This window comes from Salmo trutta, chromosome 26, assembly GCF_901001165.1.
Source record: "Salmo trutta chromosome 26, fSalTru1.1, whole genome shotgun sequence".
NCBI classification, from domain to species: domain Eukaryota; kingdom Metazoa; phylum Chordata; class Actinopteri; order Salmoniformes; family Salmonidae; genus Salmo; species Salmo trutta.
The window spans coordinates 45,078,125-45,105,240 of NC_042982.1; the positions used below are offsets into that span (position 1 = coordinate 45,078,125).

The following is a 27,116-nucleotide window of genomic DNA, read 5'->3' on the forward strand; positions in this document are numbered from 1 at the left end:
TAAATGTTGGCTGGATTGGTATAAAGCTTGCCATCATTGGCAGTCTGATGGACGAATATGGGTTGGCGGATGCCAGGAGAACGCTACCTGCTCGAATGCATAGTGCCGACTGTAAAGTTTGGTGGAGGAGGAATAATGGTCTGGAGCTGTTTTTCATGGTTTGGCCCCTTAGTTCCAGTGAAGGTAAATCTTAATGCTACAGCATACAATGACATTCTAGACGATTCTGTGCTTCCAACTTTGTGGCAACAGTTTGGGGAAGGCGCTTTCCTGTTTCAGCATGAACACCTTTGGTTTGAATTGGAATGCTGACTGCGAGCCAGGCCTAATCGCCAAACATCAGTGTCTGACCTCACTAATGCTCTTGCAGCGAATGGAAGCAAGTCACCGCAGCAATGTTCAGTCACCACAGCTCTCTCTCTCTCGTCCTCCTCTAGTGGAAAGCCTTCCCAGAAGAGTGGAGGCTGTTACAGCAGCAAAGAGGGGACCAACTCCATATTAATGACTTCCCAGAAGAGTGGAGGCTGTTACAGCAGCAAAGAGGGGACCAACTCCGTATTATTCCCCATGATTTTGGAATGAGATGTTCGACAAGCAGCTGTCCACATACTTTTGTAGTGTAAGTATAGGGGTATGGTGACTAGGCACCATGTATTGTACTTCCTGTTAATTGGTCATGTAGTGTACTTCCTGTTCCTTGGTCATGTAGTGTACTTCCTGTTCATTGGTCATGCAGTGTACTTCCTGTTCATTGGTCATGTAGTGTACTTCCTGTTCCTTGGTCATGTAGTGTACTTCCTGTTCATTGGTCATGCAGTGTACTTCCTGTTCATTGGTCATGTAGTGTACTTCCTGTTCCTTGGTCATGTAGTGTACTTCCTGTTCCTTGGTCATGTAATGTACTTCCTGTTCCTTGGTCATGTAGTGTACTACTCTACCATTCTTCACTTTTCTAATTTTAGGATTTTGTGCTGAGACAGCTAACCTGATAAGGACTGAGTACATCTGTATGCTAGTACCCTGACAATCCAAACAAAGGTGGCCTTGGTATGAAATGTGCTGACTAAAGCAATACTGGTATCACATTCTTATCAAACCTGATCATATCTGATCAAACTGTAATTTTGGAGGTTTTTACATTTACATTTAAGTCATTTAGCAGACGCTCTTATCCAGAGCGACTTACAAATTGGTGCATTCACCTTATGATATCCAGTGGAACAACCACTTTACAATAGTGCATCTAAATCTTTTAAGGGGGGGGGGGGGGGTTAGAAGGATTACTTTATCCTATCCCAGGTATTCCTTAAAGAGGTGGGGTTTCAGGTGTCTCCGGAAGGTGGTGATTGACTCCGCTGTCCTGGCGTCGTGAGGGAGCTTGTTCCACCATTGGGGTGCCAGAGCAGCAAACAGTTTGGACTGGGCTGAGCGGGAACCGTGCTTCCTCAGAGGTAGGGGGGCCAGCAGGCCAGAGGTGGATGAACGCAGTGCCCTTGTTTGGGTGTAGGGCCTGATCAGAGCCTGAAGGTATGGAGGTGCCGTTCCCCTCACAGCTCCGTAGGTTATAAGGTACACTTTACTATATGTTTAAATGAAAACATTTTCCCCACTTAAATACTTTTTAAATATGTTTTCATAAACTATGTAAACAAAAACAAAGTAATCTATATCTGTTGGATGACAAATTAAAGCTACAAATAATTAAAGTCAAAATAAACTGTCAGAGCATTTGGGCTGAATTGAGACATGACATGGTTTTAACCACAGCCTCAACGAAGGAAAACAAAGGTGATATTATGCACACACAACCACACTTGAGATAACCGGTGATGCAACGGGCAAAAAGGATTTCTTCATCACACATTCATCCACAGTCAGCGTGTTGCACTGTCCATGGACCACTGCCAAAGAAAGTAGGGCTGTCCCTGACAAAAAAAAAATAAACAAATATTGGTCGACCAAGAGTCATCTTTTCCTGGTCAAAATTGGTCTACATATTTTAAACGTATACTTTTCCATATATAGACACACTATGTTTGAATAAAATCAACTATATGTAGGCTACTGAGCTTGTCTGATGCTTTAAGCACTGCCATTAAAAATGAAGGCTCACAAATGATTAATTAAAGAGGGAGCCAGAGATAATATAGCCTAACCAGAAGAAGTAACAAAAACCTGTTCTGGACCAGCCTTCTCCTGCTGCTGCTGCTGCCTTAGGACATTCTGCCATTATGTTGCCTACCAGCAGAAGTTATTGTACCATTTACATTTACATTTTACATTTAAGTCATTTAGCAGACGCTCTTATCCAGAGCGACTTACAAATTGGTGCATTCACCTTATGATATCCAGTGGAACAACCACTTTACAATAGTGATTTCTACTGATCTGTATGCAAAGTTATGATTTTCATATGCACATTTTTGTGGAACTATTTAATTTAATTTATAATAAAGTCTTCATACCTCAAAATCAATGTCATGTAGTTAATCAAAATACTATCTAAATTAAAATTATACAAATCTAAAAGTATCTTCTATTGCCAATATGTAAATATAGCCGACATAAAGCCAACAAATAAAAACAGTGCAGCCGGCGCAGGTAGAAAATATCCTGATCAAAATGTACATCCTATAAATAACATTGGCTATGCATGGTCTGGTCTGTCAGCAAGGAACTTGAAACATTGTATCAACTATTAACTTGATCCAGCCCTGCTTGTGCTAGCGTAACCGTTGTGAAATGGTTAGTAGTTAGCGGTGGTGCGCGCTAATAGGGTCGGAACCTACACTGTTACACTATCAAACTTGTAACATTGTATAAAATATTCTAGGCCCTCAGCGTTTCCCACACCAGTTAGCTCGCGACAGACAGACACAGCTGTGGCTGCACAAAGGATAAGAAGTAAACCTACATCTACCAGGTACCTATGACCTCGACTAACCTGTACCGCCGCACATCGACTCGGTACCGCCGCACATCGACTCGGTACCGCCGCACATTGACTCGGTACCGCCGCACATTGACTCGGTACCGCCGCACATCGACTCGGTACCGCCGCACATCGACTCGGTACCGCCGCACATCGACTCGGTACCGCCGCACATCGACTCGGTACCGCCGCACATTGACTCGGTACCGCCGCACATCGACTCGGTACCGCCGCACATCGACTCGGTACCGCCGCACATCGACTCGGTACCGCCGCACATCGACTCGGTACCGCCGCACATCGACTCGGTACCGCCGCACATCGACTCGGTACCGCCGCACAATGACTCGGTACCGCCGCACATTGACTCGGTACCGCCGCACATTGACTCGGTACCGCTGCACATTGACTCGGTACCGCTGCACATTGACTCGGTACCGCTGCACATTGACTCGGTACTGCCTTTGAGGAACCTACCTGTACTTCTATGAGTAATCAGGTGCAATGAATTAACTTGTAAATGGAATGAAATAAACCAAAATTTGTTTTCTCACAAATGTAGCCTAGGTTGTGTGCTCTGCAAAACAACGTGCCCACTTCTACAATGACAACGCTAAGACTGTAATAATAATATATTGAATGCATTAACAGAGTAAGTAACCAATCAAACATTGTTGATTAGAAATTATGGTAATTGACGGTAAATGTCCTACTGGTGATACTGGTGTGCCACCCTCGCGGCCTCTGCAATAGATTAGTCCACTGAGACAGGCCTCTACAATGGATTAGTCCACTCAGACAGGCCTCTACAATGGATTAGTCCACCCAGACAGGCCTCTACAATGGATTAGTCCACCCAAACAGGCCTCTACAATGGATTAGTCCACCCAGACAGGCCTCTACAATGGATTAGTCCACTCAGACAGGCCTCTACAATGGATTAGTCCACTCAGACAGGCCTCTACAATGGATTAGTCCACCCAGACAGGCCTCTACAATGGATTAGTCCACTCAGACAGGCCTCTACAATGGATTAGTCCACTGAGAAATGCCTCTACAATGGATTAGTCCACCCAGACAGGCCTCCACAATGGATTAGTTCACTCAGACAGGTGTCTTGTGTACCATAAAATTAAAAAAAAATATATATTTGCCACTGCTCGATTAAAAAATCTGTCGACTAACAACTAAATGGGGTCAGCCCTAAAATAAAGCTTGTGAAAAGCAAACAATGACTTAATGGCCATGGTTCAACATTACAGTTACAATGTCCCTCAAAGGATTACCCCATCCTATTGCATAACTACAGTCGACCTATTGGCCTTGGTTCAACATTACAGTCACAATGTCCCTCAAAGGATCACCCCATCCTATTGCGTAACTACAGTCGACCAGCCCGGCCCACCTCAGTTAGGTTTATCGTTGCCTATAAAGCATCAATACTCCCCTCAGCTCCTTGCACTGCATTCAGGCTTCCAGCCCCATCCCCACCTGAACACCACCAGCCCAGGAACAAGCCATCTCTAACCGGGAACAGCCAGAAACCATCCATCCACCTGGAATCTCTGCCATGCAGTCTGCCGAGTCCAACACTATGCTGAACCGGGATTGTCTAGTCCTGGCTCTGAGGCGCTACTGCGCTACAGTGCAAAACATGGAACAGACTGTCCTCCTCCCCAGCCTACTCAGAGATGTGGAGTCAGACTCCGATTCTGATTCTGACGACCATTTCCAGGACTGTCACTCTGCAACCGGAAGCTCCTATAAAGACCTCTATGACTACTACCTGATGCTGAAGGCTGTCAGGAACACAGTAGAGAGCGGACTGGTCACGCTGGACGACCGTAAGGCCAAGAACCAGACCTACCTGGCCCAGAATAAGACCCTGGAGCCTATGCTGGAGGCTGACCCCGAGGCTCTGTTCCACTTCCACCTCAGGGGACTTTTCTCTGTCATGGGAAACCTCACCAAGAAGTCCCAGGGCGTCACGACCAAGTACATGGACATCATCAGAATTATGAATTAGAATAAGACGACTCAGGTTAAACCCGTCGACAAAACAAGCAATACATTTTGGGGCTTGAACATAACTAAGATTTACAACCTGTCAAGCTGTTTACATATACTGTCAATAACACCAAGTCGTGTGTAAAATTGAATTAAAGGTGCTTTGTTTCAAAACTGACTTCTGCATGTCTTTGTTGTTTTTGAAATATCCAAGACTCTCTGTGATTAGAGTAAAACAACACATACATCATCCTGTAGCTGCTGATCTACTTCCCCATTATGTCATCATCAAGACTAACATAGCAGATAATGATTCTGATATTAAATCTATTAAGATACATGTGTGAATTGTGAACAGCTCAGAATTGTCTCCTCATGATCTTCAGTTAAAGATGCAATTAGTTTAAATCAGCTACATGTTTACTAGGGATGGGGGGGGGGAGGAGGAAAGTGTGACACCAATCAGGCCCCCCCCAAGGACTGGAACTGCCCGGGCCTGCAACCTGTCACAAGCTTTCAGCTCGACTTGGTGATCGAAGCCTGGGCGTCCAAGGCAACTGTCACATTGAATAAGTAAACGATGCTATTCTATATCCATGAACAATATAATATGATCTATTATCTGAAACATATAATGACAACACTTTATTGGGAGAGGAAAAATATTCTGTGTAAACAAGAGCACATTATTTGAGTAGGATTTTTAATTTTTTTATTATATACACACACAAGACTCTTTAGATTTCACATAACGTAATGAGTGATGGCATTAACACCAACTAGGGACTACAGAGACAGGTGGTATTCTGTTAAAATGTTCTCTCTTCTCCTTCAGCCAGCCTCCTACACTCAGCGAATTGGGTGAAAAGGTTCCACAATCTCAGCAAATGTCTTCTTCTCTGTGGAGATTAACACACACACACAAAAACACTTGATTAAATATTGAATAAAAATGACTGACATATGTACATATCAGTTAGTTGCCCGAGTTTTGTGAAACAAGCTGGGTTGATTGCTCTGTGTATGTCAATGCCATATAAAATGTAAGAAATCAATAACATCAAAATGTGCCAATGACGTAACATTTGGTGCAGGATGGTATTTCTATGGGGTTGCAGCTAGAGCTAGAGCCTGGTTTGTGACTAGAAGAAACATGCCTGTTCTATTTATCTGATGGTCCATGAGAACATTAGGATAGAATCTAGCCTAGTGATTGACTTGTCTTGAACACAGAGGCATTCATGTCTTTCTATGTGGACATCAGTCCAATCCATTTACCTTTGTCTGAAAAGTTCTCTGGGTGGAGTCGTACGTATTCGTTCATGTCTCGGTCCAATCTAGCGTATGTGTAGTTCTCGTGTTTGGTGACATGGTAACCAATGAACCAACCAATGGATGCCAGCAAGGCTTGCCGGTGAACACCTGCAAAGACAATGACAAATACAGGTGGGTTGATCGATACAGGCCATTGATCGATACAGGCCATTGAACGATACAGGTGGGTCCACATGTCGCATATCATGATGACACTCACCGGTCTCGATCAATGAGAAAATATTTGAAATAGACAAGATGGCAGCGTACACATTGTTGGATTAATTCATGGCGCAAAAAAACATTTCTTTTAATAACAGAGATTTTTCTAAATTCCAAACGGACCCCCTGCAACTGTACACAGTCATTTTATGAGACTGCAGTTCCCACAAATTGAGAACATAGATAGTATTGCCAATACCTGGTTAGTTGGAGAAAAAAATCCCTGACGTTTTTACATTTTTATTGGCAGACCTGTAACTTCCAAAATAATAGATATCAATTTAGAGGGGGTTAAATCCCATTCTGGTGTTACAATCTGTAGCTAGTGATAGCCTAGATCAGCCTGGTAAAGTGTCATTTCTATATTATTAAAAATACCTAGAAAGCCTATTTTAAATGTGTTGATGGTTGCATCGACGCTATAAAGACACCCTGACATGACTGAGGATGGGTATAATTTGTGGAACTTTCCAACAGGAATATGTTCCAAAACCCTGGTAAAGTACAAGGTTGTCAACAAACAACGCATACAACAAAATAACATGATCAAGTCACCTAGCTAACTAGCTACTGAACAGTGTAGCAACTCACCTAGCTAACTAGTTACTGAACAGTGTAGCAACTCACCTAGCTAACTAGTTACTGAACAGTGTAGCAACTCACCTAGCTAACTAGCTACTGAACAGTGTAGCAACTCACCTAGCTAACTAGTTACTGAACAGTGTAGCAACTCACCTAGCTAACTAGCTACTGAACAGTGTAGCAACTCACCTAGCTAACTAGTTACTGAACAGTGTAGCAACTCACCTAGCTAACTAGTTACTGAACAGTGTAGCAACTCACCTAGCTAACTAGCTACTGAACAGTGTAGCAACTCACCTAGCTAACTAGCTACTGAACAGTGTAGCAACTCACCTAGCTAACTAGCTACTGAACAGTGTAGCAACTCACCTAGCTAACTAGTTACTGAACAGTGTAGCAACTCACCTAGCTAACTAGCTACTGAACAGTGTAGCAACTCACCTAGCTAACTAGCTACTGAACAGTGTAGCAACTCACCTAGCTAACTAGCTACTGAACAGTGTAGCAACTCACCTAGCTAACTAGCTACTGAACAGTGTAGCAACTCACCTAGCTAACTAGCTACTGAACAGTGTAGCAATTCACCTAGCTAACTAGCTACTGAACAGTGTAGCAATTCACCTAGCTAACTAGCTACTGAACAGTGTAGCAACTCACCTAGCTAACTAGCTACTGAACAGTGTAGCAATTCACCATGTAGCTTTATCTTAAATGTTTGTTGATAGGCTACCAGAGGGAGGACATTTTTCGGGGGAATAAACATGGAGAGTGAAAAATGTGTAAATAGACCATTCCCTACCCGGTATCTTATTCTGCCGTTATACAACTTTGTATGTGTTGTTTGTTGGTAACCTTGTTATTTACGTTAATTATACCAATAATTATACCAAACCCCATGACTGATATGCTGTCAGTCAATTTAAAATGGCCACATTTCATAGACCAATCGATCCCAGTTATTATTGCAGACTAGAAAATATATTTTCCATAATGCAGTGTATTATAATGTAACGTTAACTTATTGAACATTAATTTACACAAGACATGGAATTTTTTTGTTAAGAATGGAAGCTGGGAAGCAGTCTTCTGATGTTTTGTAGCCAGCTGTCAAGCTAACTACCAGTTAAAGTATGTGTTTGTAGCCAGCTATCAAGCTAACTACCAGTTAAAGTATGTTTGTAGCCAGCGGTGTTAGCTAACTGACTAACGTTAAATCGTTACATTTGTTTTTAATAATTAAAACAGCTAGTTATTATATAGCCTATGACATTAAAAACGCCTTGACCTGGCTCTGTGTTGAGATCAAACTAGCTAGCTAACAGTTAGTTACGGTAATCTTGTTTAGCGGCTAATGCTAGGCGACTCATGCTAAAGTGAGCTAGCGATACCCTACCTGATTTAATGGGCGGCCTGCGGTTGAGGGCATTCTGTAGCATCGCAGAGCACCAGCCGATAACACCGAGCCAGACAGAGTTTCGGTTTATTATTCCTGGAGGTGGAAGAGCCTTCGCTTCATCTGGGAGCCCCATGTCTGGGGGGGGGGGGGGAAACAAAAAATGCACTAATCCAAAGTGCTTATTATAAATTGACTAGCCTGTTAACGCTTCACCTCACAGAGGAAACCAAGGGCATATTATTTAGCCGTTCAGTGTAACCGTGAAATCACTCCGTCAAGGAACCAAACAAAATGGTTCCGCCCAAAAATCTGATTCTTCTCTTTTTCAGTTCACAAAATTCCTTGTATTATAGGCAACCATATTTGCACGGTTTATTTTCATCAAAGAAAAACACATTTTTATTAATTCAATAATTTTGACCCAACTCTCTAAAGTTGACTACATTTCAATTGGCCCTGATACTGTATATAGCTTCCTGTCCTATTTCTTATACGACTGCACTGTTGGGTAGCGCCTGCAAGTTAAACATTTGTACATGTGCATGTGACAACAAAAAAAAAAACTTGAACTAGTTGATGGTTGGGAATATTTTGCAATAACAAACATGTTTTTGAAGCACTGAGGTAGATACAGTGCATTCAGAAAGTATTCAGACCCCTTCCCTTTTTCCACATTTTGTTACGTTACTGCCATATTCTAAAATTGATTCAATAAAAAACAGAAATACCTTATTTACATAAGTATTCAGACCCTTTGCTATGAGACTCGAAATTGAGCTCAGGTGCATCTTGTTTCCATTGATCATCCTTGAGATGTTTCTACAACTTGACTGGAGTCCCCCTGTGGTAAATTCAATTGATTGGACATGATTTGGAAAGGCACACACCTGTCTATATAAGGTCCCACAGTTGACAGTGCATGTCAGAGCAAAAACCAAGCCACAAGGTCGAAGGAAGTGTTTGTAGAGCGCGGAGACAGGATTGTGTCAAGGCACAGATCTGGGGAAGGGTACCAAAAATGTCTGCAGCATTGAAGGTCCCCAAATGCACAGTGGCCTCCATCATTCTTAAATGGAAGAAGTTTGGCACCAGCAAGATGCTTCCTAGAGCTGGCCGCCCGGCCAAACTGAGCAATCTGGGGTGAAGGGCCTTGGTCAGGGAGGTGACCAAGAACCCAATGGTCACTCTGACAGAGCTCCAGAGTTCCTCTGTGGAGATGGGAGAACCTTCCAGAAGGACAACCCTCTCTGCAGCACTCCACCAATCAGGCCTTCAAGGTAGAGTGGCCAGATGAAAGCCACTCCTCAGTAAAAGGCACCTGACAACCCGCTTGGAGATTTTCAAAAGGCACCTAAAGACTCTCATAAGCAACAAGATTCCCTGGTCTGATGAAATCAACTCTTTGGCCTGAATGCCAAGCGTCACGTCTTGAGGAAACCTGGCAGCATCCCTATGGTGAAGCATGGTGGTGGCAGACGAGGAGGCTGTAAAGTAAAAAAAAATGTGGAAAAAGTGAAGTGGTCTGAATACTTTCTGAATGCACTGTACTTTTCTCCTTCCCCCTTCTGACACCTAGGTGGCGACACACATCTCTGCATACCTTGTAGATATCTCAGATGGGATGTCAGCCCACCACCTCAAGCTCAACCTCGACAAGATAGAGATGCTCTTCCTCCCCGGGGGAAGGCCTGCCCGCTCCAAGACCTCTCCATCACGGTTGACAACTCCATGGCGTCCCCCTCCCAGAGTGCAAAGAACCTTGGCGTGACCCTGTTCAACACCCTGTTGTCCTCTATAAACATCAAAGCAGTGACTCACTCCTGCAGGTTCATGCTCTACAACATCCGTAGAGTACGACCCTACCTCACACAGGAAGTGGCGCTTGTCATTTCCCGTTTGGACTACTGCAACTCGCTGTTGGCTGGGCTCCCTGCTTGTGTCATCAAACCCCTGCAACACTGCAGCTCGCCTCTTGTTAAACCTTCCCATGGCACTCCCACCCTCAGCCCAGTCCAAGCTCTTCTCTGTCCTGGCACCCCCATGGTGGAAGCAGCTTCCCCCTGAAGCTAGGACAGCAGAGTCCTTGCCCATCTTTTGAAAACATCTGAAACCCTACCTCTTCAAGGGGTATCTTAAATCATCCCATAGTATCCCCCCATCACCTCGTGAACTAACACTTAAACTTGACTTTAATAGCTCAGACCTCGCTGATAGCTACTTTTATTAAGGAAAAATGTAATTACTATGCCTGTGTTATGCGGTTGTTTCACCTACTGTAGTTATCTTAAGATGAATGCACCAACTGTAAGTCGCTCTGGATAAGAGTGTTTTCTAAATGACTAAAATGTAAATGTCATTGAGGTAGATATGTACATAAAGGTAGGGGTAAATTCACTAGGCAACAACAGGATAGATAATAAACAGTAGGAGGGTATGTGTGGGGGAGTAATAGTGACCAGTAGCAGGATAAATCGATAGATGCTAATGGCAATAAATAATCAATGAACAGCCGTGTTCATTCTGTAATGATGTAGTAATAACCCTGGTTGATGACTCCCTACCACTACTTCATCATCATCATATCCCTACTGTACTTTGTGTATTAGTTCAATGGCTGGTCAGGAAACAAATACGCAATAAACAGTGCATACCATAGTAGCCAAGAGACTACTGTTCATGTAATATATAAAAAAATGTGATTTTTAAATCTAACTTTAATCACGACGATAACCTTATGCTTAACCCTAACCTTAAATGAAGCACATTTTAGTTTGTAACACATTTGAATGATATTCCCCATTTAGAATGTGTGGCTGTGGTAACTAGTGGAAAGCCCGCTGCTGTTGCTGAGGCTGAGTGAACAACACTGTTGGTGAAAAAAACCCTGTTGCCGATTTTGCTGAGCAGACTGAATGCATATCGAAATACTTTGAAGTCGGGGGAATATCCCCACGTTTTTGGTAAGTGTAGTTAGTATTTTAAATGGCAGGATTATTTAGCTAGCCAATTGACACAATAAGCATCTTTGCTAGCGACTGAGCTAGCTAGGTACCTAGCTAAAAGCTAGCGGACGTACGTTAGCTGTTTTCTGTGAGGGGGAAACCATCGCTTGCTATGCTAGGTAGTTAGCTAGCTTGTTTGCATTTTGAGATGGGATCTTAGTTTGTAGCTACTAGATAACAACTACAAAAGCTGCATAAAAATAAATAAAAAATAGTTCGTTTAGTTGAGCGATAAGTTGATAAGCTAAACAAGAGAGGTTGCTAACCATCTAGCTAGGTGGCTAAATCAATGCACCCAGCCAGTTAACATATACTGCAGCTAGCTACTGATGCAAACCCTCCCTGGAAAATATTATAGTCTTGTTATTCTAAGAGAAATAGTAACCCTTAGTCTTTGTTTGCCGAATACTGATTGGATTGTTTTTTTGTAATCAAGTGTTAGTAATATCGAAATATTATAGGCAGGTAGAATAGAACAATGAAAGTAGGAAAAAAAATATTTTTTTCATGTAATTATGAATTGGGTGGGGGACTGGGGGCCTAAGCCAGAGCTCTTTCTTTCTGATTACGGACGGCCAATACATTTTGTTTGGTATCATTGGATACGTGTCAGTAAACTTGCTAACGTTAGTGAGATTACAGTTGAAACCCGTGAAAGTAGCTAAGCCATCACTTAAATCTAGCCGCATCATGCAATTTCTCTTTTCTTTTCCAGGTTTGCATGCCACATGATAGGCCTACTTCAAAGCAGAAACCACTGTATGATATTTAATACATAGCTAGCTATTACAGTATTAGGATAAAATATAGCGTGTTATTTCCAATGCATATGTTACGAGGCTGTAATTTGATAGTAACTAGTGGCTAGCTAAAGGGGTTGTTCTCTCTCTTCTCTCTCTCTTCTCTCTCTCTTTTCTCTCTCTCTCTCTCTCCCTCTCTCTCTCTCTCTCTCTCTCTTCTCTCTCTCCCTCTCTCTCTCTCTTCTCTCCTCTTTCTCTCTCTCTCTCTCTTCTCTCTCTCTTCTCTCTCTCTTTTCTCTCTCTCTCTCTCTCTTCTCTCTCTCTCTCTCGCGCTCTCTCTCTCTCTCGCTCTCTCTCTCTCTCTCTCTCTCTCTCTCTCTCTCTCTCTCTCTCTCTCTCTCTGTGTGCGGACTTCTCCTTGCAGTCTTCCCAGCATCACACCATTAGCCCCTGGCAACCAGTCCATAAAGACACATGCACACTAGGCTCTGCCATAGCAACATCTTGGATCCTTCAAGAGGAAAAACACTGAATGTGCTTCAGGGAAACACAATGGTTCTTTTGATGTGATGCATAAAAGGCAGCATTTCGAACTCAACACTTACTGTCAGATGCTGGTTAAATGTCAACAGTTGTTTTCTTTCACTTTGTAGAATCTCGAAAGCTTCAAGAGCAGCTATTGCCGCTGTTGATGAAATGCAGAACTACTCAACGCCTCTTTTTTGGGGGGGGAATAGACCTTTACTTAAATTCCGTATTGTGCGCTTATGCTATGCAAAATATCGGTGACGTTATCTAAACTATGCTCAAGGAAACAGTAGGAAGAGGCAGTGTAGAAAAACAGTACGTTATACAGGAGGTTTATAAAGAATAATTTTTATGCAAGGTCAGTATTTGTATTAGGTCGTCCACACATGTTGTTGTTTACCTCTGCAGAATGACCTAGAATATTCTGTTATTCAATCCATTGATTTCTTTCTCTCTCTTTCTCACTCTCTCTCCCCCACCCTTTATTTCTCTCTCTGTCTCTCTTTCTCTCACTCTCTCTCTCCCCCCCTTTATTTCTCTCTCTCTCTCTCTCTCTCTCTCTCTCTCTCTCTCTCTCTCTCTCTCTCTCTCTCTCTCTTTCTCTCTCTCTCTTCCTCTCTCTTTCTCTCTCTCTCGCTTTCTCTCTCTCTCTCTCTCTCTCTCTTTCTCTCTCCCGCACCCTTTCTCTCTCTCTCTCAACAGTTTAGGATGAGCATGGAAGATTATGACTACCTGTTCAAAATTGTACTAATAGGAAATGCTGGTGTTGGGAAAACCTGCCTAGTTCGACGCTTCACTCAGGTTAGTATCGTAATCGTACATCAAACCTTCTCATATGTCTATACTGTACTCTATACCATCTACTGCATCTTGCCATCTTGATGTAATGTATCACTAGTCACTTTAAACAATGCCACTTTATATAATGATTACATACCCTACATTACTCATCTCATATGTATATACTGTACTCTATACCATCTACTGCATCTTGCCATCTTGATGTAATGTATCACTAGTCACTCTAAACAATGCCACTTTATATAATGTTTACATGCCCTACATTACTCATCTCATATGTATATACTGTACTCTATACCATCTACTGCATCTTGCCATCTTGATGTAATGTATCACTAGTCACTCTAAACAATGCCACTTTATATAATGTTTACATGCCCTACATTACTCATCACATATGTATATACTGTACTCTATACCATCTACTGCATCTTGCCTATGCCGCACGGCCATCGCTCATCCATATATTTATATGTACATATTCTCATTCATTCCTTTACACTTGTGTATAAGGTAGTTGTTGTGAAATTGTTAGATTACTTGCTAGATATTACTGCACGGTCGAAACTAGAAGCACAAGCATTTCGCTACACTCGCATTAACATCTGCTAACCATGTGTATGTGACCAATACAATTTGGTTTGATTTGATTTGAACCTGCCTAGTCCGACCCTTCTCTCAGGTTATTATCATAATTATACACTGCTCAAAAAAATAAAGGGAACACTTAAACAACACAATGTAACTTCAAGTCAATCACACTTCTGTGAAATCAAACTGTCCACTTAGGAAGCAACACTGATTGACAATAAATGTCACATGCTGTTGTGCAAATGGAATAGACAACAGGTGGAAATTATAGGCAATTAGCAAGACACCCCCAATAAAGGAGTGGTTCTGCAGGTGGAGACCACAGACCACTTCTCAGTTCCTATGCTTCCTGGCTGATGTTTTGGTCACTTTTGAATGCTGGCGGTGCTTTCACTCTAGTGGTAGCATGAGACGGAGTCTACAACCCACACAAGTGGCTCAGGTAGTGCAGCTCATCCAGGATGGCACATGAATGCGAGCTGTGGCAAGAAGGTTTGCTGTGTCTGTCAGCGTAGTGTCCAGAGCATGGAGGCGCTACCAGGAGACAGGCCAGTACATCAGGAGACATGGAGGAGGCCGTAGGAGGGCAACAACCCAGCAGCAGGACCGCTACCTCCGCCTTTGTGCAAGGAGGAGCAGGAGGAGCACTGCCAGAGCCCTGCAAAATGACCAGCAGGCCACAAATGTGCATGTGTCTGCTCAAACGGTCAGAAACAGACTCCATGAGGGTGGTATGAGGGCCCGACGTCCACAGGTGGGGGTTGTGCTTACAGCCCAACACCGTGCAGGACGTTTGGCATTTGCCAGAGAACACCAAGATTGGCAAGTTCGCCACTGGCGCCCTGTGCTCTTCACAGATGAAAGCGGGTTCACACTGAGCACATGTGACAGACGTGACAGAGTCTGGAGACGCCGTGGAGAACGTTCTGCTGCCTGCAACATCCTCCAGCATGACCGGTTTGGCGGTGGGTCAGTCATGGTGTGGGGTGGCATTTCTTTGGGGGGCCGCACAGCCCTCCATGTGCTCGCCAGAGGTAGCCTGACTGCCATTAGGTACCGAGATGAGATCCTCAGACCCCTTGTGAGACCATATGCTGGTGCGGTTGGCCCTGGGTTCCTCCTAATGCAAGACAATGCTAGACCTCATGTGTCTGGAGTGTGTCAGCAGTTCCTGCAAGAGGAAGGCATTGATGCTATGGACTGGCCCGCCCGACATCATGTCTCACTCCATCCACCAACGCCACGTTGCACCACAGACTGTCCAGGAGTTGGCGGATGCTTTAGTCCAGGTCTGGGAGGAGATCCCTCAGGAGACCATCCGCCACCTCATCAGGAGCATGCCCAGGCGTTGTAGGGAGGTCATACAGGCACGTGGAGGCCACACACACTACTGAGCCTCATTTTGACTTGTTTTAAGGACATTACATCAAAGTTGGATCAGCCTGTAGTGTGGTTTTCCACTTTAATTTTGTGTGACTCCAAGTCCAGACCTCCATGGGTTGATAAATTGGATTTCCATTGATTATTTTTGTGTGATTTTGTTGTCAGCACATTCAACTATGTAAAGAAAAAAGTATTTAATAAGATTATTTCATTATTTCATTCATTCAGATCTAGGATGTGTTGTTTAAGTGTTCCCTTTATTTATTTGAGCAGTGTACATCAAACCTGCCTAGTCCGACCCTTCACACAGGTTATTATCATAATTATACATCAAACCTGCCTGGTCAGATGGTTCATTCAGGTTAGTGTCGTAATCGTACATCAGTCTCATCAATGAGTTTGCGAAAAAAAAACAAATTATTTTAAATTCTGTAATTTTTCGGTCCATTTCCCAGGGCCTTTTCCCGCCTGGACAAGGGGCTACCATAGGAGTTGACTTCATGATCAAGACTGTGGAGATCAAAGGGGAAAAAGTAAAGGTCTGTCAATCACACTTCATGTACAATTACTTTAGAGTTCTATAAAGCAGGGTTTCCCAACTGGAGTCCCATGGGCTGAATTTGACCCGCAACTCGGCTCCAAGTGATTTTCATTTTGGAAAACTGTTTCAAAGTATTCTCATGCAGATTAGAGAGATATGTGTGATCGTATACAAATGGATTGTCATGTTTTAGTCAAATGTTGTATCTGTTTCGGGCTTCTTGCGGTCAATTTGCAGTCTATACATTTATTTGTAATTATGTTATGACCCTCTGACCATCCACACAAGAAAAAATTCTAGTTGATGATCCCTGCTGTAAAGGAATCTAATTGATGATCCCTGCTGTAAAGGAATCTAATTGATGATCCCTGCTGTAAAGGAATCTAATTGATGATCCCTGCTGTAAAGGAATCTAATTGATGATCCCTGCTGTAAAGGAATCTAATTGATGATCCCTGCTGTAAAGGAATCTAGTTGATGATCCCTGCTGTAAAGGAATCTAGTTGATGATCCCTGCTGTAAAGGAATCTAATTGATGATCCATGCTGTAAAGGAATCTAATTGATGATCCCTGCTGTAAAGGAATCTCGTTGATGATCCCTGCTGTAAAGGAATCTAATTGATGATCCCTGCTGTAAAGGAATCTAGTTGATGATCCCTGCTGTAAAGGAATCTAGTTGATGATCCCTGCTGTAAAGGAATCTAGTTGATGATCCCTGCTGTAAAGGAATCTAGTTGATGATCCCTGCTGTAAAGGAATCTAATTGATGATCCCTGCTGTAAAGGAATCTAATTGATGATCCCTGCTGTAAAGGAATCTAGTTGATGATCCCTGCTGTAAAGGAATCTAGTTGATGATCCCTGCTGTAAAGGAATCTAGTTGATGATCCCTGCTGTAAAGGAATCTAGTTGATGATCCCTGCTGTAAAGGAATCTAGTTGATGATCCCTGCTGTAAAGGAATCTAATTGATGATCCCTGCTGTAAAGGAATCTAGTTGATGATCCCTGCTGTAAAGGAATCTAGTTGATGATCCCTGCTGTAAAGGAATCTAGTTCATGATCCCTGCTGTAAAGGAATCTAGTTGATGATCCCTGCTGTAAAGGAATCTAGTTGATGATCCCTGCTGTAAAGGAATCTAGTTGATGATCCCTGCTGTAAAGGAATCTAGTTGATGATCCCTGCTGTAAAGGAATCTAGTTGATGATCCCTGCTGTAAAGGAATCTAATGAATTAGTTAAATGAATGCCCAGACTAAGGAGCTCTGGACAAAGAGCTGTGATAATGTGATTTGAACACTTTTATATTTTCCTCCAGCTGCAGATCTGGGACACAGCAGGCCAGGAGCGTTTCCGTTCCATCACCCAGAGTTACTACCGGAGTGCCAACGCCCTCATCCTCACCTATGACATCACGTGTGAGGACTCCTTCCGGTGCCTTCCAGAATGGCTGAGGGAGATTGAGCAGTATGCCAACACCACCGTGGTCACTATTTTAGTCGGTGAGATTAGCGTTCACATACTGTAGTAACGTGCGTCCTAAATTACATCCTATTGTTTAGAAAGTTGCACTATGTTTGACCAGAACTCAGTGTGGACCAATAGCAGTGCGTCACATTACATCACATTGATGTCAATATCCCTCTGGTTAAAGGTCAAGCCTTTACAAAAGCCCCATACAAAAGCTATGGTCATCAGTCCAATGACTAGCTCAATGTAGGAAATCAAAAAGTTATTCGGGTATTTAAAGTAGATGGCATCTTGAAATGTGCTATTGGCTTATCAGGGTAGGGTCAGATGTCCTAAAGATATACTTACCGGTAACTAATTTCTGTACTTTTATCAGACAATGTACAACAAACTAATATTAGATGCAATTGTTCCACGGGGTTAGGTTACCATGCCTCCACTCTAGAATTTGGGAAGGGATTTTATCAAGAGTGAAAAAGCTTCATAGAAAATGTATAATATGTATGTTGTTATTGGACCCCGGGCTGTATCACAACCGGCCGTGATCGGGAGTCACACAGGGTGGCGCACAATTTGTCCCAGCGTCGTCCAGGTTAGGGGAAGGTTTAGCCGGGATAGGACGTCATTGTAAAATAAGAATTTGTTCTTATCTGACTTGCCTAGTTAAATAAAAGTTAAAAAAATATATATATATATAAAAATTTGACGCTTTCCATTCTATCTGCTATTGAAAATATTTAGATAACTCCCTTTTTGGAATGTCGTTTTTTGTTGTTGTTGTTGTTGGCAAAGAACACAACTTGTGAAAAAGATCAACAGTGTCGTTGATGCTTAATGTCAGTGATGAGAGGTTAAACTCACACTGTAAAAATCAGCCTATTCACTAGACACTATGGCTGACGGTCAATATTAAAGGGAAACATGTCCATTCTCTTCCAGCGTATTTCATTCAATGTCATTTCCCTTTTTTTCTTTTTTTGGTTCACCCTCCAGGCAATAAGATCGACCTAGCGGAGAAGAGGGAAGTCCTGAGGCAGAGAGCTGAAGAGTTTGCGAACTCCCAGAGCATGCTTTATCTGGAGACATCAGCTAAGGAGTCTGATAATGTGGAGAAGCTCTTTCTGGATCTGGCCTGCGAGTTGATCCGCGATGCCAAACAGAACACGCTGGACAACAATGACACGGCTAACGCTATGCCAGGAGAGGGAAAAACCATCAGCTACCTGGGCTGCTGCAGCACTAACTAGTTCAGATTCTAAGAGTGTTGGGTCGTGTTCATTCCTGTTCATAAGGGAACAACACCAACGGCGGGGCGGGGCGAGGGGTTCTTATCGGACAGATTTAGCTCAGTAACCTTCCGGTTACCCTCTGTTTTGGGACGTTTTCTTCCAGGTTTAATGCCTATTGAACGCGACCCTGAGCTGTATTATGGCCATGCAGCTGTGCTGAGTACACTACAACGTAGACCTAACACAGTGGAATGGAGTTGGCAGGATGTCTCTTGTTTGTTTGTTCCAGTCCAGACTCCATGGTGCCACATGTCAGTCTTTTTTTTGAGTATCCTCCATCATGCCTTTTTTAATTTTTTTTAATACCTTCAACAGAACAAGAGTATGATCTGTACCAATCACCTTCTTTGTTGTTTTATCCTCACGGGAATAGAAATATGTTTCAGAGGATGCAATACAAGTCGCTGCCACTAGATGGGAGTACATCGCTTTGTATCCCTGGTGCAACGGGATTGAAACATACTGTACTATAGAGCCTTGTTGCAAGATGATGTGAGTTATTGGGAGGTTTACAAAGGTTCAAGGAGTAAAATGTATTCATACACCATTCATTCATTCAACGGGGGGGAAAGAAAAGATGGTTGTGCCTCCTTCCTGTGGGTTGGTGGGGGTAGATTAAAATGAAAACCCAGGAGAAGTCACCAGCAGTGTTACCTGATTTCAAAAGCACCACAATTATTTCCTCACAAACAGGACATGTACAGCCCAATTCAAGTTTTTTTTATTTTTAATTTGTCAACAAATGATCATAAATAAGATTTGAATAGATACATGTGTGTGCTGTGTGGCAATGGGAAACCACTTAACAAAAAAAAAAATACAATTCAAACACTTATGCATTTACATTTTGATGCATGCTTACATTAAATTGTTTGTTAGTTAGTTATTGTGGCCTACCTATACAATGCACAACTTTAATATATAGATATTACATACCCTTTCGATTTAGGCTTCCTCAGTTGACCTATTGGTTATTGAGTAATTGATTGGTGCCATTTTTAATTTTTTTTTTACAGTATTGAAAGAAACGAAAAGCCCAATTTACCAGAAGTGATCAATAAGGGTTTCGTGTTTATACCTCATCAGTACACTTCATGTCCGAGAGCTCATAATAAAAATTCAAATTCCTTCTTAGTAGCATATACCCAGTATGATTGAACTCATTTCAAACTTTATCATTATTATAAAATTCATTGCACATGTAATTTTGTCTCTCGGCTCAATTAACTCAAGTTTCTATTGGTGTATGTAGTTTGACACGCCTGATTGCAATGCAGCGCTGCATGGTAAAGAAAGCAGTCGGTATGTATCCTATGCTATTCTCTATATAGTCAGTGCTCTACCTTTGACCAGAGCCCTATGAGCCCCTATGGGCTTCTGGTCAAAAGTAGTGCACTATATATAGAGAATAGGGATGCAGCTGAAGTATTGTTTTTGTCTGCTTTGTCCATGAGTGATGTTGTTCATTTCAGATAATGGACCAGTGTTCATGAATGATGATGTTCATTTCAGATAATGGACCAGTGTCTATGACTAAACGTAACAATTCCCTTAATGTATTTGTCTGATTGTTTGCACATGTTATTACAATGGAACTGTGAATCTATATTTTTTTCATTTTAAAATAGATTCTCACCATTTTTTACCTGCTGCTACATTTATTTTAACATTTTCATGTTGTCTAATATGAAATCAAACCCGTACTCAAGAATAGATTATATTTATTCTTAAGTTAAACAGAATTCTGTATCGCCAATTGTATTATTTTATTTGATGAATGCATTGTTACTTGATAATGCATTTAATAATGTACCACATTAACTATTCAGTTAATCCATAGCCTTTAGTCTGTATCTAGTTAGCTGCACGGAAAATATATTTCAACTTTTCAAAGTGTTAAAACACTAAGTTCACTTCAACATTAAGTTCAAAATGTATTTGTTTTCTTTGCGGTTGATTTAAAAAAAAAAAAAATTAAAAAGGGGCAATCTGCTGTTTCTAAATACATTTGTTAGATTTAAATGAGTGTCAGCTGTTTCCAGACATCAAAAGTACTCTAATATTAAGATGTATCCATGACATCTCATGTGAGCTATTGTGATTTTTAGAGTGACCAATCACGTCATGTTAACTATAACAGGAAATGTGAATTATTATGTGGATTATAATTAATGACATTTTTTTTGTTGGGGGTTGATATATTTTTCATTAGGGCAACTCGAATCTGAAATTTCAAAGTGGAAATGACAAACTTTAGAAGCCTTTTTAAAACTCAAAAAACACTACACGTTTGCATTTCCTGCTTTGCAGATAAATTCTCAGCAACAAAAGAGTGATCAAATTAAGAGACTACATCTGTAGTGTTCACTTTCCCAATGCTTGCGATGATTTGAAAGTGTCGTGCATTCTATATTACCACATTTTTCTTTGAAAGCAAAAAATGTTTTCAATTTTTAGTTTTGTAAACAGAATTATTTGTAGCCTGGGTACCAGTCTGTTTGTGCTAACATTCCACTCCATGTGCAATGTGGTAATGTTGGCATAAAACAGGTCTGGATTTCAGGATAATTTGTACTGTATTCCATATTCTTATGCTTTTGGTGTTTTTTTATCTTACAGCTCCTGCCATATATTTGAGTGTCTTCTAGCTTTATTTTATAGACCTGATTGCCATGGTGTACTGTTGTTACACAGCATCATAATCTGCTGTATATTGATAATGTAGTTTTAATATGTTTATGTTGTACGCCTGTATTTTAACTTAGCACTTTGCTTTTATATTACCGGTAATATATACTTTGTTTTGTTTTTCTCTCCTCCTGAACATTATTTGATAAAAACTAATGTTAATCTAGCTGGTATTGTTGTCTTTTGACTGCTATAGTACCGAGTAACTTGGTCAAACTGTGTTTACCCATGTTTCTGTCTCGTACTTTTTCTTCTATGGTCTAGAGACCCTAGAGGGAGTAAAACACAGTTAAAATACTTCAATAGAATACAGTTGAGAAGCATAAGGATGTTACATTTTATTTGGATATGAATGTTTTTTTTCTTTTATGTGTACAAAATAATACCTAAGGCTATCCTGTATTACATTAAATAATCACACTAAACATGACTCGTGTTTCTGACTCATCCATTATTGCAAATGGTCATTTTAATAATAATTTAAAAAGGAGGAGTCGCTCACTATTTTACAACTTAATGTTAGATGGTTCTAGTCAATGGGGCAGGAGAAACTGTAATTCATGGTTCAGTTTTCTTTTAAAACAGCCACCACAAACTTTAACTAACTTTAGCCACCGCTAGCTTAAAAATCTATGGAAGTGCCAGGGGCAGGAGGCTCCGGACTGGGGAGAGTCGCAGGAGGCTCCGGACTGGGGAGAGTCGCAGGAGGCTCCGGACTGGGGAGCGTCGCTGGAGGCTCCGGCATGGGGAGCGTCGCTGGAGGCTCCGGCATGGGGAGCGTCGCTGGAGGCTCCGGACTGGGGAGAGTCGCAGGAGGCTCCGGACTGGGGAGCGTCGCAGGAGGCTCCGGACTGGGGAGCGTCGCTGGAGGCTCCGGCATGGGGAGCGTCGCTGGAGGCTCCGGACTGGGGAGAGTCGCAGGAGGCTCCGGACTGGGGAGCGTCGCTGGAGGCTCCGGCATGGGGAGCGTCGCTGGAGGCTCCGGACTGGGGAGAGTCGCTGGAGGCTCCGGACTGGGGAGCGTCGCTGGAGGCTCTGGACTGGGGAGCGTCGCTGGAGGCTCTGGACTGGGGAGAGTCGCTGGAGGCTCTGGACTGGGGAGCGTCGCTGGGGACTGTCGCTGGAGGCTCTGGACTGGGGAGCGTCGCTGGAGGCTCTGGACTGGGGAGCGTCGCTGGAGGCTCCGGTCTGGGGAGCGTCGCTGGAGGCTCCGGTCTGGGGAGAGCCGCTGGAGGCTCTGGACTGGGGAGCGTCGCTGGGGACCGTCGCTGGGAGAGTCGCTGGAGGCTCTGGACTGGGGAGCGTCGCTGGGGACCGTCACTGGAGGCTCTGGACTGGGGAGCGTCGCTGGAGGCTCTGGACTGGGGAGCGTCGCTGGAGGCTCCGGTCTGGGGAGAGTCGCTGGAGGCTCCGGTCTGGGGAGCGTCGCTGGAGGCTCCGGGCTGGGGAGCGTCGCTGGAGGCTCCGGACTGGGGAGAGTCGCTGGAGGCTCTGGACTGGGGAGCGTCGCTGGAGGCTCTGGACTGGGGAGAGTCGCTGGAGGCTCTGGACTGGGGAGAGTCGCTGGAGGCTCTGGACTGGGGAGCGTCGCTGGAGGCTCTGGACTGGGGAGAGTCGCTGGAGGCTCCGGACTGGGGAGCGTCGCTGGAGGCTCCGGACTGGGGAGCGTCGCTGGAGGCTCCGGACTGGGGAGCGTCGCTGGAGGCTCCGGACTGGGGAGCGTCGCTGGAGGCTCCGGTCTGGGGAGCGTTGCTGGAGGCTCCGGGCTGGGGAGGTCTGATGCGTGGAACTGGCCTAGGTGGCGCCAGACTGGTAGCACGCACCTCAGGGCGAGTGCAGGGAAGGAGGCACAGGACGTACCGGACGATGGAGGCGAACTGGAGACCGGGCATGCTGAGCAGGCCTACTCCTTCCTGGCTCAATGACCATCTTCGCCCTACACCGGTGAGGAGCTTGCACCGACCGCACCGGGCTGTGGGTGCGTATGGGCGATATAGTGCGCATCACACCATAACCCATTGCTCGCTCCTCAGCACGCCCGCTCCGCAGTGCCCTTTCCCCCAGTACCTCGCTCCGGGATTTGCGTCGAGCTCTGCGCTTGACTCCCTGACTGGCTCCGGTCTGCTCCACGGCTCTCTCCGATAAGCCCGGGAAGTTAGATCAGGGCTCCCCCCTGACATCGACAAACTCCCCGTATGCCCCCCCCCCCCCAAAAAAAAAACAATTTTTGGGGCTGCCTCTCCACCTTGCCTTTTGGAGGATAAAGCGCCTCATAGTATCGTCGCTCCCTCTTTGCTTCTTCTATTTCCTCCCTCGGGCGACGATACTCCCCAGCCTGGCTCCAGGGTCCTTTCCCATTCAGGATTTCCTCCTCCCACGTCCGTGACTCCAGATACTTCCTCCAACGCTGCTTGGTCCTGTTTTGGTGGGTTGTTCTGTCACGGCTTTCTGACGGATCGGACCGAAACCCAGCGTGATCGTAGTTCCACATCTTTTTATTCATCGTGAAACTAAAATGCAAAGACACCAAACACTTTAAATAACAAAAACAACAAAAGCCGTAACGCAGAGCAGGCAAACATTACTCAAAAAATTAACAACCCACACATGGAAAACAGGCTACCTAAGTATGGTTTCCAATCAGAGACAACGAAAGACAGCTGCCTCTGATTGGAAACCATACCTGGCCAACGCATAGAAAAGGAAAACATAGAAATAGAAATCTAGAAACCCCCACAATGAAACAGAAACCCCAAAAACACAACCAAAAAAACACCCCCCTGTCACGCCCTGACCACTCTACTATGGAAAAATGACCTCTTACAAGGGTCAGGACGTGACATGACCATTAAAAAAAATACTGTCCAGATCACCTGAAATCAACTCATATTTGGTTTGATTTTACTTTACATAGATTTGTAGCTAGCGTTGCTAAAGTTAGCTGAAGTTTGTAATTGTGCGGCCCAACGCAGGAGATGAGTAGCAGGTACAGGGAATCAACCATTTAATACAGACGGACATGGAACAGAAACAGCATCTGGACATAAACACGACACGACAAACACTACTACAGGGAACAACACAGAGGAGGTGACATACAGGGAACAACACAGAGGAGCTGACATACAGGGAACAACACAGAGGAACAGACATACAGGGAACAACACAGAGGAGGAGACATACAGGGAACAACACAGAGGAACAGACGTACAGGGAACAACACAGAGGAACAGACATACAGGGAACAACACAGAGGAGGAGACATACAGGGAACAACACAGAGGAACAGACATACAGGGAACAACACAGAGGAACAGACATACAGGGAACAACACAGAGGAACAGACATACAGGGAACAACACAGGAACAGTATATACACAGGGGCAATCAACAGTGAGGGAGTCCAGGTCAAATGAGCACAGCTGCGCGTAATGAAGGTAACAGCTGTGTATGATGATGGGTAGCCTGGCGCCCTCAAGCGCCAGGGAAGGAGCAGATGACATGGACATCAATTAAGGCAGCCCCCTGCACCTCTCTGGTTCAGAGGGGTTGGGTTAAATGCGGAAGACACATTTCAGTTGAATGCATTCAGTTGTGCAACTGACTAGGTATCCCTTTCCCTGTATACAAGTGCATTCAGGAAAGTATTCTGAGCCCTTGGCTTTTTCCAAATTTTGTTACGTTACAGTCTTATTCCAAAATGGATTACATTGTTTCCCCCCACTCATCAATCTACACACAATACCCCATAATGACATCACAATATCCCATAATGACATCACAATACCCTATAATGACATCACAATACCCTATAATGACAAAGCAAAAACTGATTTTTAGAAGTTTTAGCAAATGTATTAAAAATAAAAACCTGAAATATAACATTTAAATAAGTATTCAGACCCTTTACTCAGTACTTTGTTGAAGCACCTTTGCCAGCGATTACAGCATTGAGTATTCTTGGGTATGACACTACAAGCTTGGCACACCTGCATTTGGGGAGTTTTTCCCATTCTTCTCTGCAGATCCTCTCAAGCTCTGTCAGGTTGGATGTGGAAACGTCGCTGCACAGTTATTTTCAGGTCTCTCCAGAGATGTTTGATCGGGTTCAAGTCCGGGCTCTGGCTGGACCACTCAAGCACATTCAGAGACTTGTCCCGAAGCCACTCCTGCGTTGTCTTGGTTGTGTGCTTTGGGTCATTGTCCTGTTGGAAGGTGAACCTTCGCCCCAGTCTTAGGTCCTGAGATCTCTGGAGCAGGTTTTCATCACGGATCTCTCTGTATTTGCTCCGTTCATCTTTCCCTCGATCCTGACTAGTTTCCCAGTCCCTGTCGCTGAAAAACATCCCTACAGCATGATGCTGCCACCACCATGCTTCACCATAGGGATGGTGCCAGGTTTCTTCCAGACGGGATGCTTAGCATTCAGGCTAAAGAGTTCAGTCTTGGTTTCATCAGACCAGATAATCTTGTTTCTTATGGTCTGAGTGTTCTTTAGGTGCCTTTTGGGAAACTCCAAGCGGGCTGTCATGTGCCTTTTACTGAGGAGTGGCTTCCGTCTGGCCACTCTACCATAAAGACCTGATTGGTGGAGTGCTGCAGAGATGGTTGTCCTTCTAGAAGGTTCTCCTACCTCCACAGAGGAGCTCTGGAGCTTTGTCAGAGTGACCATCGGGTTCTTGGTCAACTCCCTGACCAAGGCCCTTCTGCCCCGATTGCTCAGTTTGGCTGGGTGGCCAGCACTAGGAAGAGTCTTGGTGGTTCCAAACTTCTTCCGTTTAAGAATGATGGAGGCCACTGTGTTCTTGTGGACCTTCAATGCTGCAGAAATGTTTTGATACCCTTCCCCAGATCTGTATCTTGACATAATCCTGTCTCGGAACTCTACGGACAATTCCTTTGACCTCATGGCTTGATTTCTGCTCTGACATGCACTGTCAACTGTGGGACCTTATATAGACAGGTGTGTGCCTTTTCAAATCATGTCCAATCAATTGAATTTACCACAAGTGGACTGTAGAAACATCAAGGATGATCAATGTCGTCGGAAAAGAAGGCTGACGTTTTACGTGTCCCCAACCGATTGTTTTTTAAAATTTGTTTATTTTCGTTGTTTGTAACTTCTTTTTTGTAACTTATTTTGTACATAATGTTGCCGCTACCGTCTCTTATGACCGAAAATAACTTCTAGACATCAGGACTGAGATTACTCACAGAATCCTTTTTTTCCTTTAACGAGTTTAACGAGCCCGACACAAATTATATAATGCTTTCTCGGGAACAGGCCCAGATCCCCGTGATTTGCGTGAAGAGGAGGCCTGAGAAAAAGGGGCCAGAGGGCGGGCTGCCTTCTGAGAATTCGTAGGCGATTAAATAAACCTCCATTTTCCTTCCATTCTGCTAGCAAACGTGCAAATCTTTGGAGAATAAAATCGATGACTTACGCGGAAGATTAAACTACCAAGGGGACATTCAAAACTGTAATATATTATGCTTCGTCTGAATGACGACACTATCAACATCCAGCTGGCTGGTTATACGCTGTAACGGCAGGATAGAACAGCGGCGTCTGGTAAGACAAGGGGCGGCGGACTATGTATTTTCGTAAATAACAGCTGGTGCACTATATCT

The 27,116-nt window shown here is 43.7% G+C and overlaps 3 protein-coding genes across 3 annotated transcripts; 2 read left to right on the forward strand and 1 right to left on the reverse strand.

Annotated features, from left to right (window-relative positions):
- Window positions 1–4,375: 4,375 nt before the first annotated feature.
- Window positions 4,376–5,117, forward strand: thrsp (thyroid hormone responsive). Its single transcript, XM_029716062.1, has one exon. The coding sequence runs from the start codon at window positions 4,503–4,505 to the stop codon at window positions 4,956–4,958; it is 456 nt and encodes a 151-aa protein (XP_029571922.1). The 5' UTR covers window positions 4,376–4,502; the 3' UTR covers window positions 4,959–5,117.
- A 508-nt stretch (window positions 5,118–5,625) lies between these two features.
- Window positions 5,626–8,725, reverse strand: ndufc2 (NADH:ubiquinone oxidoreductase subunit C2). The gene is made up of 3 exons (XM_029716063.1): window positions 8,451–8,725; window positions 6,218–6,361; window positions 5,626–5,838 (listed from the first exon to the last, which is right to left on the reverse strand). The coding sequence occupies exons 1-3, from the start codon at window positions 8,584–8,586 to the stop codon at window positions 5,789–5,791; spliced, it is 330 nt and encodes a 109-aa protein (XP_029571923.1). The 5' UTR covers window positions 8,587–8,725; the 3' UTR covers window positions 5,626–5,788.
- Window positions 8,726–11,264: 2,539 nt separating this feature from the next.
- rab30 (RAB30, member RAS oncogene family) lies at window positions 11,265–21,914 on the forward strand. The gene is made up of 5 exons (XM_029716064.1): window positions 11,265–11,413; window positions 13,426–13,524; window positions 15,954–16,037; window positions 17,356–17,539; window positions 18,501–21,914. Exons 2-5 carry the CDS (start codon window positions 13,432–13,434, stop codon window positions 18,752–18,754), a joined length of 615 nt encoding a protein of 204 aa, XP_029571924.1. The 5' UTR covers window positions 11,265–11,413; window positions 13,426–13,431; the 3' UTR covers window positions 18,755–21,914.
- The last annotated feature ends 5,202 nt before the right edge of the window (window positions 21,915–27,116 follow it).